The 15,160-nt window shown below is 35.3% G+C and overlaps 1 protein-coding gene across 3 annotated transcripts in view; it reads right to left on the minus strand.

The window, feature by feature from the left end:
• Nucleotides 1-8,856: 8,856 nt before the first annotated feature.
• Nucleotides 8,857-15,160, minus strand: part of LOC121374242 — a 75,591-nt gene continuing 69,287 nt past the window's right edge. Inside the window, exons 4-5 of one of the 3 annotated variants that reach the window (XR_005958212.1) lie at nucleotides 12,840-14,556; nucleotides 8,857-12,447 (exon numbers count right to left, since the gene is read on the minus strand). Coding sequence is in view for 2 of the 3 variants with exons in the window: in XM_041501256.1 (XP_041357190.1) it covers nucleotides 12,372-12,447; nucleotides 12,840-12,900 (137 nt within the window). In the remaining variant the exon portion in view is untranslated. Of the gene's footprint in view, nucleotides 14,557-15,160 lie in introns of all 3 variants that reach the window. The other 2 variants (XM_041501256.1, XM_041501257.1) reach the window with 2 other exon arrangements.

A 15,160-nucleotide genomic window follows, 5' to 3' on the forward strand; every position in this document is an offset into this window, starting at 1 on the left:
GGGATCAATCCCTGTCAGTGGGCCCATTGGGCTATTTCTCTCTCCAGCCAGTGCACCACGACTGGTACGTCAAAGGCCGTGGTATGTGCTATCCTGTCTATGGGATGGTGCATATAAAAGATCCCTTGCTGTTAATTGAAAGAGTTGCGGATAAAGTGGCGTAAAGTGTGTGGTCCTTAACCATATAACCGTAAGTAAAATGTATTGAGTGCGTCGTTAAATAAACCATTTTCCTTCCTTCTTTGATAGGCTCTACATGTATGTTACAGTTTTTGAAAACTGTACAGAAAACATCAAAAACATTAGCCATACCAGTACCAGTTGTGGTATGAAGCATAACTTCGATCAGCTTTGTGATGCTTATGCCATTTTTGACTGTTTTATATATGATCTCAACAACTGCAAAGATGACAGTAACTGTTGTCAATATTTTCACAAGCATGCAAAGTGTAGGTGTTTTGGGGTTGTTTTTTTTTTATCGCCACCTCATCAAAAAAGAAGAATACATTAAAACGTTGATTTTATCAACATTTATTTTTTGTTTGTCAGACATATACTTTAACACCTCCCTCCTGGCATATGTTGATAACGACTGGAAAATGTTGATAATTGTGAGCAGCTTTAAGTTTAAATAGAGGAACTTATTTGGTTAACTGACCTATATTTGTATACATGAACAAAATAATAAGAACACTTGTAGACAGCACAAGAATTTTATATATGTATAGAATACTAAACGAGTTTGCCTGTCATACCATTTTTATGAAATGAGTAAACAGTTTTGGTATATGATGAGCGAAAATGAGTCAGATACCAACACTGTTTACGAGTTTCATAAAAATGGTATGACAAGCAAATAAGTTTAGTATTTTATTTATTACAAACCAACTGCAAACAAGCCGCAATGCAGAAGTAAGCAGATGTCAAGACCAACCACACATTATTTTTCTACGAATTTGGTCAGATTACGATTACTTAAGAATGTCATGATTACAATTACAAGAATATTGAAAGTAATCGCATGATTATGGACATGGCATTTTGCACACAAAATCTGTATATTTATTGAAGTACTATTTTAAAACAAAATTCAAGTTTATTTTGATGATGGATTATGACTATATGATACCTTATGTACAAGTCTATAATAATTAATATTGAAGATCATTCTGTACTAATTACATTAGTTAATAAAAATCTGTTATGGACGTGGCATGTTTCGGAACATACATTTGTGTATCTTGACCCCAGTGTAACATATCTGCAAAACTGTGCTCTGTTAATGACAAAATTTTATAATAATTATTTATAATACTGGTAATAATAGTGATACTGGGTGTAAGAATAGTTTGTTTTATATATTATATAATATAATACAGTGCTTTCTTCATTAGTTTGTCTGTTATGGATGTAGAAAAACCATTACGTATATGGCATTGTGCAAACTATACCACAGGATCTATGTCTTCATTTTAAAAAAAAAAAATATTTATACACTTAAATGAAAGAAAATATCATTAAGACTTGATAAACTGTTGTACTAGGTGCTTAAAAGGACTATTCCTGAGTTTGCAGCAATTATAATATGTGTTTGGCAAATGTAACCTTTGTATTTATATGTATGTATATATTTGAGCTTAGAAAATGAATATCTATGAATTTAATGAATTTCTAATAATTCTTATATTTGTTAATAGCTCAATATTGATTTCTGTCTACAATAATTTTTTACATATCAGTTTTACTTTTTCTTCCAATAGCCAAACAAAATTTGAAATAATTGGCCCAAAAGAATCCTAAAAATATTAATCAATTTGTATTTCGACCTTTTAAGGCCAAAAAAAAAAATGTGTTTCCGGTCGACCGACCGTCCCTAGTTTTTACCCCCCCCCCCCCCCCCCCCCGGAAAGAGTACCGTATTTTCCACACTATTGGGGTATTGAATTAACCATATGAACTGAGTATTGCATTAAACACTACAAACGATGTAGTGCTAGGCCTGGATTCGAACTCCAGACCATCGGGACTGTAGCCGACCACTCGACCATGCAGTGGATCAATAAGTGAAACTGCATTTTAATACTTATAAATCTCATAGGGTGTATTTTGACGGAATGAACCGAACGTGTACGGAATAAAACGAAGATTTAGTCCCATGATGCCTCATTCTGTCTTCTGTGCTATATTTCTTCCAAAAGCACCATCAAAAGCACCCGTGTGGAAGAAATTTTATACATAATAGTCAAAATGTCTAATTTTTCAAAGGCAAAACATAGCGATACTGGATTATGAAATATAAACTTCATGTTGGTTTTACAGAACAAATTGTTTTAAAATATAGTGTATATAACTATCGCTAACCCTAACCCTAACCTTAAACTAATTCCAAGAAATATTTCTTTAACATGGAGGTGGGGAAAATACGGTACTTTTGCCAAAAGGGGACATCACCAAACAAGAGTCTTTCCTTCCTTGCACATTGTATACGTACTATTATACGATACATTTTGCACATGTAATTCCCTTCCGAAAAACATCGAGCTACCACCGAACCAATCGGAACACCTCGTCACATTCCGCTACGCTAGATTTATATTTCGTAGAAATGTACGAGGAGTTCCGATTGCCACCGAACAGCTTGGTCGGTTTCGGTACGAACCGAATGTACGAACATACAGATTATTTCGATTAAATATAATCGTATCAATTCAGCTTAATTCTCGTCTTCACTTAAATCAACAGGTCTTATTATTAATACACCTCAAATGTTTGCATAACGTATTTAAATTAAAAACAACGAAATTAATACAAATGTCCCATTAATTTAAGGAAATACACAAACAGTGCATACCAATACTACTACTACAACAACGACAACAACAATAATGATAATAAATAATAATAATAATAATAATAATAATAATTATTATTATTATTATTATGATAGTATTCAATTTAAAAAAAAAAAAAAAAAAAACCTACCTACCTACCCTAATTTTTGGGGGGATGCAATCGGAAACACACCTATTTAGTTTTTTGGCCTAATATAATTTTCTATTACCCCAATATAATTATTACAGGCAAGTTGATTAATCCAGTTTATTTTAATGGCTATAAACTTAGTTTACATGTAGTTCTTTTGATGCCAATTACATGTATGTGTTCCTTTAATTTGTTTCATGTAATTAAATAAACTGTATATAAAATGTATATCTTAAAAATGAACTCATCAGTTTTAAAAGATGAAAAAGAGCCTTTGATTTGAAAAATGTATCTTACACATATGTAAGTGTGATAATTATTTAAATATATTTTTTCAAAATTCATATCATCCCCTGCTGAGTAGTGGCATCTTAATGTAAATAGGGGCGGGACGTAGCCCAGTGGTACAGCGCTCGCTTGATGCGCGGTTGGTCTGGGATTGAGCTATTTCTCGTTCAAGCCAGTGCACCACAACTGGTATATCAAAGGCTGTGGTATGTATTATCCTGTCTGTGGGATGGTGCATATAAAAGATCCCTTGCTGCTAATCGAAAAGAGTAGCCCATGAAGTGGCGACAGCGGGTTTCCTCTCTCATATGTGTGGTCCTTAAGCATATGTCTGATGCCATATAACCGTAAATAAAATGTGTTGAGTGTGTCATTAAATAAAATATATGTTATGCCACGTCCATAACAGGTTAATTACCCAAATTAATTAATTTTTAAATATAATATATGTGATTGAATACAATTCATAAAGTTATCATTGTATAAAAAATATAGGTATGTGCAAGTTAATGCATGAAAATGAAAGAAACTTTTGTAATTTTATCATTACGAACATGGCAGCGACAAATCTTAAAACATCTATATTTTTAGTTAAGATTCTGAACATAATATATGTTAAAATTTAAATTTAATGGAAGTATTTATTAGAACTAACCCAGCACTTACACTTACCAGCAGGCCTCGCTCCAATAGGCGAAGTGAGCCAAAACTTTGCCTTGATCAACTTGACTTTGCCCTGACATTACCTATAAAGCCTTGTAAAAACAGTGACAACGGGCATTGGACACAGTTGCGGATGAATGGTGAAGGACTTGAGAAATATCTATCATAGATACTAATTAAGTGTTAAGCATTCAAAACGACACTGGCCAGACAATATCAGTGATCGATGCTTAAAAGTAAAATGCACTACCAACTGTTGAAGTATATATAACGTCTAGTATATATTGAGTAAATACCAGTGGTTCATTTTGTTATGATTGTCATCTTTCTTAGAGAACAACTGTTATGACTGTGCTTTATTAGGCCTGACTGTGCTTTATTAGGCCTAATACAATATTGTTATAATAAAAAATTAAATGAAAAAAAACAAAAAAAATGCAAAAAACGTTCACACTATCTTTAACTGTGATTGACAATGGAAATCATTATCGGCCAGCAGGAGGGATTTGTCGGTTTCACACAGGGAAAATACAGAAGGAACAGAGTAATATTACCCTACATTAGGGCATCCCTATCAGAAATAAAAATGTTGAAATTGTTATTAAACTACAGTTATAGTCTGCGAGCAAGATATTTGTAGACTGACCTGTTCATCAAAATATAAGCCTTTGGCTTGATCATTCGAACGGTATATATAGTGCCTATTCGTTTAGGTATTACATTTTCATTGATTATACGTTATTTGCTGACTAGTTTTACATGCAATAAATGAATAAATAAATGCAATATACAAATAAAGATGACAAAATTATTTGTATTTTATTATTATTTTTAATGAAAAAAAATCAAGTCTCCCTTCTTTTAAAAACTTCGCCCTCTCAAAATGTGAGAGAAGTCACATCGCCCTATAATTTTAATCTCTGAGGCCTGACTAGTATAACAAATATTTGAGAAATTTAATATTGCATCAGTAAAATCACTAATCTCCATACAGTTTTATAAACTTCAGACATACGTCTATACAACACAATTAAAACAATTACTGTAGAGACAAATTTAATTTTTGATGTAAAGTTCCATTTTAAGATTGTGCGTGTGTGTGTGTGTGTGTCTTTATGTATACAATTAGCAGATAAACCTACTCTGATTTAATTTTTGAGGAAGGTTATCATGGATTTAACATTGCTAAATGTCATTTAAAACCGAATGCGTTACTGCGCACCTCTTCCTGTTCCGGTCACGTGACTGTAATTTCCTTCTTTTCCCTGAGTGAATCGCACAGAGAACTGGAAGTGGGGAGGTCGGGTGGGTGTCATCCCTTGAGGACAGGTGATGTATCTATAAAAGAGAAAACACTCCAAGTTTTCTCTATTTCTTTTCAACATCACCTGTCCTCAAAACTAGTGCAGCATTCAACAGATGGTGGTGGGTTCCGTACTTCGAAGATGTACAAGTCTTCTCCCATGGACCGGTAGGAAACTGACAGTAGAAGAATAAGGCCAACCGGAGTTCGCCCATTCTCCATGAGATGCCTATAACATACCAATACCCATGCTGTTAGTATTGACAGCGGTAATGGTGGCATCCATCAGCAGTGTATGGAGGAATGAAGCCATGGATTACGCAAATGCTCACAAATTTGTCCTCCCAACAAAAGGGTTCTGACAGGGTGGGTAGGCAGCAGGAACACCGTCTTCCTTGTCAAAACCTCAGCAATGGGCTTGAAAGGTGCTTTGGACAAGGCCCTCAGAACCAGGTTGGACCTGATCATCGTGTTTGAAACCCTTGATCATGGAGTGGATCACAAGAACAGTAGCCAACTTGGTACCAGTGGCCGAGTCCCGAACCATTGCAGTAACCAGCAACAGTGGAGCCTTTGAGTTTCAATGTTCACCAGAAATACAGCAGAAATTCTGCCAATTTCTCGACACGAAAAGTCTGAGGTTTCAGCTTTTGTCTGATGTACCATTATTGAAAACATAACCACCGGACATTGTATGCAGTAGCTGTGGATGCCCGGTGAACTTTCAAAATTGCTGATGTGGGTTGAGAAGAGCAATCCTCCTTCTTTAACCCTCAGAGATAATGTCCACGCATGTAGTTGAAACAAGCCTGGATTTTGATGGTGCTGTCTCGACATGGGATGAAGCAGGAAGCGATCCCAATCTGATGGCAGTAGAGGATCTGGTTCCGCAAGACGGATGAGGTCTGGATACCTGATTCTGCCTGGCCACATCGGAGCAATGAAAAGTAACCGGCAATGGAACACCTAAAATCGTTGGAGTACTCTTTGATGGAGTATCGGTGGTGGAAATGCATAAGCATTCAGACCGTCCCAGTTGATGGCCAATGCATCGAGATCAAGTGGGTCTGAATCCGGAACTGGTGACACATACAATCTCAGCTGACGATTGAAGCGCATCGCAAAAAGATCGACGTTTGGTGTCCACAGCCTGTGACATAACCACAGGAACGCTTCTGGGTTGAGCATCCACATGGTGCTTTGTAGAGAGGACGGTCGTGACAACGTGTTGGCCAGAACACTCGACATCCCTGGAATGTGACGTGCTCTGAGTAGCAGCGGTATCACATCTGTTAGCTCGAACAGGCGATAAGTGAGGTCGAGCAAGCTGCCGGAATGAGTTCTGCCCCGACGATTGAAGTAAGCCACCACTGTCACCTTGTCGGTTGCTACCATTAGAGATGCATGAATCAATTGCCGACGCCAGTGACGTATCGCATTGAACACTGCCAGAAGCTCTTATCACGTTGATGTGGAAATTTGCTTCGACAGAAGACCACAGCCCCGATGTTGACTGTTGAGGTATTCTCCCCAACTTTCAAGAGAGGCGTCAACGAACGGATGATCTGTCACTTGGAATGGCCACAAGGAGATTCCATTTAAGACATTCAATGGAATCTACCACCACTGGAGACCGAGCTGAAGGTTGTCAGGAAGGCTGATCATCAGACTGGGGTTGTCCAATGTGAAAATGGATTCATGAAGACTTGGAGGCGACGTAACAGTAACCAGCTTCGTAGAGTCAAGTCTTTCACCGATGTCAAAAGACCCAGTAAACTCTGTCAAGCATGGAATGTCACAGGTTCGGCCAAGACTGTGGAAACCGCAGATTGTATCTTGGTCCATTGTTGGTCCTGGAATATTTTTATTATTCAAGTATTTAGAATAGATGATCCAGTTCTGTTAGGTATATACATGTAAAAGGTCCACCACATCGCTATAGTTTCGCAATGCTCGCTTATCTACATTATCTAGGTCAACTGCAAACGCAATGGTCAGTTTGTTTTTCTTCAATTAGCAGGACGCCAGTAGAACTGGGAATTTACGTGATTTGTGCAGGCGCTGAGCTTCTTACGTGATTTTGAACAAATTTAACTGTCTTGATTGCGGGATCGTCTCATATCTCCAAAATATATTTATATCCATAGAGGTATGGTACAATACCTTTCCAGGGGTCGATGGGGGATTTGCCTTGAAATTTTGACAGTGGCCAGTGGTTGGCATACGTGTTATGTGTAAGGGGGTGTTAATAATTATGTAACGCTGTAGGGGTAGAAGAAGAGGGCGGTGTGTTCGATATATGTAACATTTATGAAAGTGAAAAGTTTGTTTTGTTTAACGACACCACTAGAAGAGCACATTGATTTATTAATCATCGGCTATTGGATGTCAAACATATGGTCATTTTGACACAGTCGTAGAGATGAAACCCGCTACGTTTTTCCATTAGTAGCAAGGGATCTTTTATATGCACCATCCCACAGACAGGATAGCACATATCACAACCTTTGATATACCAGTCGTGGTGCATTGGCTAGAGCAAGAAATAGCCCAATAGGCCCACCGACCCTAGACCGACTGCGCTTCAAGCGAGCGTTTTAACACTGGGCTACGTCCAGCCCTTAACATTTATGAAGACTATATGTTATTTCTATTCATTACTTAGACCTAAAAAAGTGGGGTGTTTTTTTTAAATGCGTCGTCAGTCTAGGATCGATTCCCATCGGCGGGCTTGTTCCAGCCAGTGCGCCATGACTGGTATATAAAAGGCCATGGTATGTCATATCCTGTCTGTGGGATGGTACATATAAATGATCCCTTGCTAAAAAAAACAAAACATATATATATATTTTTTTAAATGTAGCGGGTTTCCAAGGCGCGTATGCAGGCATTTCAGCGGGGTTGGGGGTTATACACTGTTGAGCAAAGTTTATATGGGGCCATGCTCCCCTAGAAAATATATTTCTTTCTTTTCTTATCTTGGGCAGGTAAGGGTTTCGACCCCCAATACCCTCCCCCTGCACATGCACCTGTTTCCTCTCTTAGATTATATGTCAAAATTACCAAATGTTTGACATCCCAATAGCAGATGATTAGGCCTATTAAATCAATATGCTCGAACACTGATGTCGATAAACAAAACAAACTAATTTTACCCTTTCCAAACGAAATAACATTTATTTGAATTTGTCAATTTTAACACATGTAAAATAAAAAAAAGTGAAAACGGTCTGTTTACTTTAGTATATTTTATTAAAAATATAGACATGATCAATGTGTTATACAAACTAAACTTTGAAAGTTCTACTAACACTTTATAAAATATTAATTCTTAAATAGGAAGGTACGATTGTCGATAATATGTTGTCAAGATCAAAACCGGTTTTAACGAAAGAATAGTACCGTATCCTCGACCAAACGTTCTTCGTACAGCGCAAGATTTCTTATTTCATTTTTTGAGACGAACTCTACAATTTAAAATCCGCAAACGCACATGTTAACTGAAACTGACAACAGGCTGTCGTTTGTGCTTTGCCGAGCAATGGCGACACAGGCGACGAATCGAGCGTATACTTTTGACATTCTCCATTCACAGTGAACACACACAAATTTTTTAAAAGTGCATTTGAGCTTGTATTTCATATTTGTGCATATTATTATATGGCAACCAGACACTGTAACTTTAAAAATATATACAAAAACAAAATCACTCTTTGATGCTTTCCATTTGTTTACATATGTTGTCTACTTCAATAACTGTAACAATCATATAGGGGTAAAACCATACAATACATACTTATCATTACTTTTTACTCTTGCAATACAATAACATGCATGTTTGTTGTATTTTACCATGAATGGCAAATTCACATATTGTGCATTTACTATATTATATTATTACTAGTTTTCTTTTCAAAATGAAACAATTGCACTACATGTATTATTTTATTACTATTTTCAGTTTTTATATAATTACATGTGTTGCTGGTACATGTACCTGTATAATAGATTGTTGTCTGTGTACACAGCAGTCAGACAACAATTTTTATACACCCATCTATAATGGGTTGTATTATGGTATGGCGATGTCCGTCCGTCCGTCCGTCCGTCCACAAGTCAGTCTGTTAACTTTTTCTTGTCCAGACCATATCTTGCAAACAAATGCATACAGGACTATCAAACCTCAAATGTAGGAACAACTTGGGATAGCGGTGTGTCGCATTCTATTATTAGGTCACTGTGACCTACTTTTCAGTCTACTACACATAACAGTAAATCCTTGTCCAGACCATATCTTGCATATAGATGCATACAGGACCATCAAACCACATGTGGGAACAACTTGGGATGGTGGTTGCAGGTCCATAAGTAACTGTTCATCCATCCCGTGGCAAAAAAGCCCTTGTATGCATGTATGCATAAACAAAAATAATGATGGTGTGAAAATGTATAGTGAAGTTCACTTGAGATTGTGTGAGAAATATCTGTTTTGCCATTAAACTTGGGTTTTGTCACTTTCTGTGTTCTGTTAATGTTGTGGTTAGAAAAATAATATGAAACAATAATGAAAATGTAACAGGTCATACATAAACTTTAATTATTATTTGTTTGAAGAAAATGAAACACAAATTAAAATCTTAAAAACGATTACACATTAAGTGAAAATATTTTGTTAGCATATTATGTAAGGACTCAATTTTTACTATGGTACATGTTGAATTAGAAAAATATAACAAAATTCAAATACATTGTATTTAAAAGAAAATAATAAATTTGTAAATAGCAACTTTTTTACAATATCACAGATGTTTGCTATGATGAGCCCTAGAACAATAAGAACTGAACAAGAATTGAACACATTTAACACTTTATCATAAAATCAAATATAGTTGCATATGATATATGAATTAAACATAAGATGCTATGTTGAAATTGAGATTGGCAAATTACACAATAAATAATTTGCAGTTATTTTACAAATGCAGGGATTTATCCAGGATGTTTCACCAGGGTCCCATGGCTCATGAGATTGGGAAAATTAGTATGATATTGGTCATAATTGGAGAAGTTTTCGGGCCAATGAATTTATACATCTGTTATTATTTAAAGTATATAATTATATTCATTTAGTTTTAATACATTGTTCTTAAGTAAATAAACAACAAAACAAAATATACTTTTTATTGTTCTGATTTTTAGTTATACAATAAAGACAAACGTTCTTAAATTTCTTTGATTAAACCTCCACATCAATGTTAAAAGTTATACTTATTCACTTGAAGAGAAGAGAAATTTAAGTTTTTAATTCAGTACATGCAGATGTGGCAGCCATATATACCAATTTAAAATTTTAACTTATTAAATAACTGTTAATAACATTTAACAATACAATAGTGGCAATTACATGTAGGGGAGACCGGGGCACAGTGGGACACTTTTTTCAAAAATTGCTTTATCTCCAAAATAATTTCACTTGTGAGAATAATTTGTTGTCATGTGTGAAGGGTTGCATTAAGTGAATGAATAGACAAACATATTTTAGAAATGAATTATTTATCTGGAAATCTGGAAACTTGAATAAGTTTCAACGTGATTTTTTGCGTCCCACTCTACCCCTGGGTGGGGCACACTGAGACAAGCATCGGGGTACTCTGGGACATTTGACCATTTATATTATTATAAGCTTCAGAAGATCTTGTTAGCTTATTTCACCATCAGAATGTAATTTGAAATATGCAACATGGCTTAGTCTAGATCAGGATTTCGGTTAGATGATTGAACAATTTTATGTATAAAAGACAATAAATAATTCAGTGAACTGAAACATGTTTATTAAAATATAACCATCCATTTTCCAGAAAAGAACAAGCTACTCACAAACTGACAGAACATTTTCAGTTTTCTTGAGGGTTTTTTGCTGTGGGTTTTCAGAGGTTTTATATTTCGTGTTCTGTTTTGGGGGAGTTAAGGGTTGATTGTTTAAGACTTGTGCCTTGACCATGGATACCTTACAGTGGATGATACGAGGTAAGATCAGTGGAGAACATTAAAAGTTTCTTGGCTCTTGCCGTTCCACCAACAGTGAAGGGTGGGGGCAATTTCTTTACTATGTCTTCAGAGTTCACCAATGAAACATCTTCAGGTTCAGACCATCTAAACTGTTTACCACTTTTTGTACTAGATTTCAAGAATTTCACTTCATATTCACCACCAGCTTCATCTTTTGTTATCAGACCAACATAATGTAATACTGATCGTTTGGTGGCAAACTTTACAAGAACATAATCTCCTACAGATATGGAATCTGATAAATCATGTCGTTGATCACTAAGACTGGCTTCATCGCTGTTTTCAGAATAAACCACATCTGATTCGGCGTCGGATTCAGATCCACTGTGATCACATTTCTCAGGAACTCTTCTCTTGGCAGGAGAAAAAAGCTGTTTCACCTTTCTCTTTTTACTCTCCAGTTTTAATGATTTTTTTGCAAGCTGTTTCTCTTGTTCTTTCATTAATTCCTCTTTTTCTGGTGTATCTGTAACAATTCTAGTACGTCCTCGCTTCCTATTTACTACTTTTCCTTTCCTCACTCCAGCTTTAGGATATGGTCGTATTTCTTCAGGACTCACTAACTTGCTCGTTTTATTAGCTGCTATGCTTTGCTTTAGTGGGGTGAACACATACATTGAGTTAGTTACATATGTCTTTTTGGTTTGGGTAGGTTTAATGTTTGGGGAATTAACTGTCTGTAGCTTGGGTGGCTGGGGTAGCTTCACTTGTAGAAGGGTTGACTATCTCTGTAGCTTGGGTGGCTGGGGTAGCTTCACTTGTAGAAGGGTTGACTATCTCTGCTGCTTGGGTGACTGATTTTTTTCACCAAATTGAAAAGCTAAAATTCTCACTTCTTTTGGTGACAGGCCACAGTACATTTGACAGCTTGTCAGTAAGTAAGTTACAAGCATGTTCTCTTCTTCATCTGTGAATATCTTTCTTACACTGTAGTTTGGTGTAAAACGTGGAAGTTCATGGTTAGCTATGGCTGCCTTTGTTCTTGAAACGTATCGACATAATGTTTGTCTAGCAATATTGTATTTTGAGGCAGTTTGTCATATGGAACTCCTATTAGAAACAGCATTCACCGCCATTGCCATTGTTTTCTCATCCACCATTCCAATGTTAGTCTTTCTCTGCCTGTTTCGGACCATTGTAAACTGAAAATAGACCATAACAATTAATAGCAACAAAACAAAACAAAACAATTTTTTTTTTAAAGGCCTGAAATTAAAACAAAATAAAATAAAATAATGAAATGAAATAAAGTAAAATAAAACAATGAAAAAAATCATCAAATTATTTGAGAAAATTATTTTGGGGGCATAGTGGGACATGTCCCAGTGTGCCCCAGCTATGCATGCATGGCCCAGTGTACCCCATAAAAGTGAAAGGTGGACCCCATTACAAAAACTAAACATATTTTCCACATAACTTTTATGTCTTTGTAATCACAAATGGTGGGAACAAATATGAATATACAAATTTATAACAGTAGAGAAAACATTAATAAATAAGAATGAAAATATATCAAATCTCAAAATTTACTTACATGCTGTCAAAACGTTGATGTTTGTACAAAAGTTCATATGTTGAGCAGAACTCGGTAAATTCTGCAATGGAAGCTTACACATGTGATGCTGCATACTACTATGTAACAAGATATTTGATTGGTTAATATAAATTAAATAAATTAGCAATGTCCCACTGTACCCAGTGTCCCACTGTGCCCCGGTCTCCCCTACTTGTGTAACAGTGTTGTTGACATGCCAAACCCCCACATATACATGTATTAAAAAGAAAATTATTAATCTAGTGTGAAAATATAATATTAGTGGTATGTGAAAAGTACCTACCATAAAGAAAGATACATTAAAAATACATTAATATCCAATTTATATCCATGATAAAGAAAACCCTCAGAAACAACCTTTGTTAGCAAAAATTGTATCACAGTTAAAAGGCTTATAGTATTATACTCCCACTCACAAATGAGTAACAAAGTGAGAAATAAAATAGGATCCAATTTTGTTTATGTAGGTGCATTGTTGTTAAAAGTTGTTATTAATTTCATCATATAATGCATTTGAAAAAAATGTCTTGCAAATCTTGCAATTTTAATTATGTAATGATGGGGGAGGGGGACGACTTTTAAAGGTTAGCAAACATAAATGGTGATGTACAACCATAAAAAGACTTGTCACTGTTTGTATTATTATTCCCACTTTCCATTAATGCGATTCTGTGCATATTTTATTGTGTGCATTTCCGTGTTTTTCAAAGCGGATTACTATACAAAATTTTACGTTGTCGGACTGAATTTTAAGCCAAAAGTAAATCTTTCATGTTATGACGTCACTGTGCTGAAAAACTTGTGCATGGAAAAATCACTCATAAACTTTTTTTCAGCGCGCTGAATACCTATGCGCAGAATCGGGTATATGGAAAGGGTACTATATAAATGCACTATATTGATAAATCACGTTAATGGAATGTGGGCCTTACAGTAACAGCTCTTTGGGTGCCAGTGATCAGAGGAAAATGTCTATGACAGGAATGGGACATAAATTACTGGTGGGCAAATATTCATTAGCAAACTGTTGCTTGTGGAAGAAAATCGAAAGATCTGACTTGTAGATATTTTTGTTTATACAATTGGTGTGGTCAGTAGTGCTTGTACCCAGTAGTGCTTGTACCCAGTAGTGGGGGTTGATTTAATTGTTTGTCCCCACTGGCCATCGGGCTCAAACAATGTACTTATATGGTAGATATATTGATGACAACTAGTGTTGTTTATGCTTTGAAAATTACGATTTCTCGGGATAGAAGAAAAATTTGATCAAATCTTAGATATTGTGTGCAAAGGCCTGCCACAACAGCAAGTGTAGATATGTTTTGATCACATTTTATAAGATCGTGTTGCATTATCACAACTGCTGCCAATTGTTGTTTCTGAATAGGCATAATTACCAAATTATTTATTAACCAAATTGGGAATTTACAGCCAAGAAATTGAGAGCTTTCAATGACATTTACTTTTGGGAAGAGGCTGATGTTTGGTATCATAGCCTACAATGCCTGGATAAATCCCTGAAATGTTAATAAACAATAATTGTCCAACTTTAAGTTTGTTGTACTAATATAGGTCCATTATTTGTTCCCAGGAATAGAATGCAATCTTCCTGCCCTTTGTTTTCGTGACAATCCAATACGAATGGGTCTTGAGCAGGTTCTTAATATAGGAAGTTTTCTAAGATTGTCTGCAAAACCTAAAATAAATTTTGGATGATTATAACAAATGTATTGTCAAATTATTTAAATTTTGGTCATAAAATATATTTCGGTTGTAGAAACATAAAAAAAATGGTATATACTAAGACTAAAAATTCCACAAATTTAAACAAAGTTGCTTGCTGAGCACTTTACCAAATATGAAAGCAAGCCTTCATAAGTTAAAAAGCAATCTGAATAATTTAAAATTACTTTGATCTTGCCTTTGGGTGTGCAATTAAAAGACTCACATAGTGAAAAACCATACCAAATATGAAAGTCATCAATTAAAAGTATTCAAAGTTAAAGGAAATGGGGATAATTTCTTAGTTCTCTCCCTTTGAATTCTTTACTTTATAACAATGACAGGAAGGTCTTTGATGGGTTGGGTTTTAACATTGATTGTATGCTGCCTTGGCAATTGCGGCTTTTATGAATCATTACAAAGAAATATCACTTTTAATATGATTTGTTCTACCAAGTTGTTCTTGAGAAAGTATTATAAAAATATGACAATTACCATGTATAGATTAATTAGTACAATATAATGTTTAGTCTACTTCAATTCAAATCACATACACTTATATAAGAATTGTTTGTCAT

The sequence above is a fragment of the Gigantopelta aegis genome, chromosome 6 (assembly GCF_016097555.1).
Source record: "Gigantopelta aegis isolate Gae_Host chromosome 6, Gae_host_genome, whole genome shotgun sequence".
Lineage (NCBI taxonomy): Eukaryota > Metazoa > Mollusca > Gastropoda > Neomphalida > Peltospiridae > Gigantopelta > Gigantopelta aegis.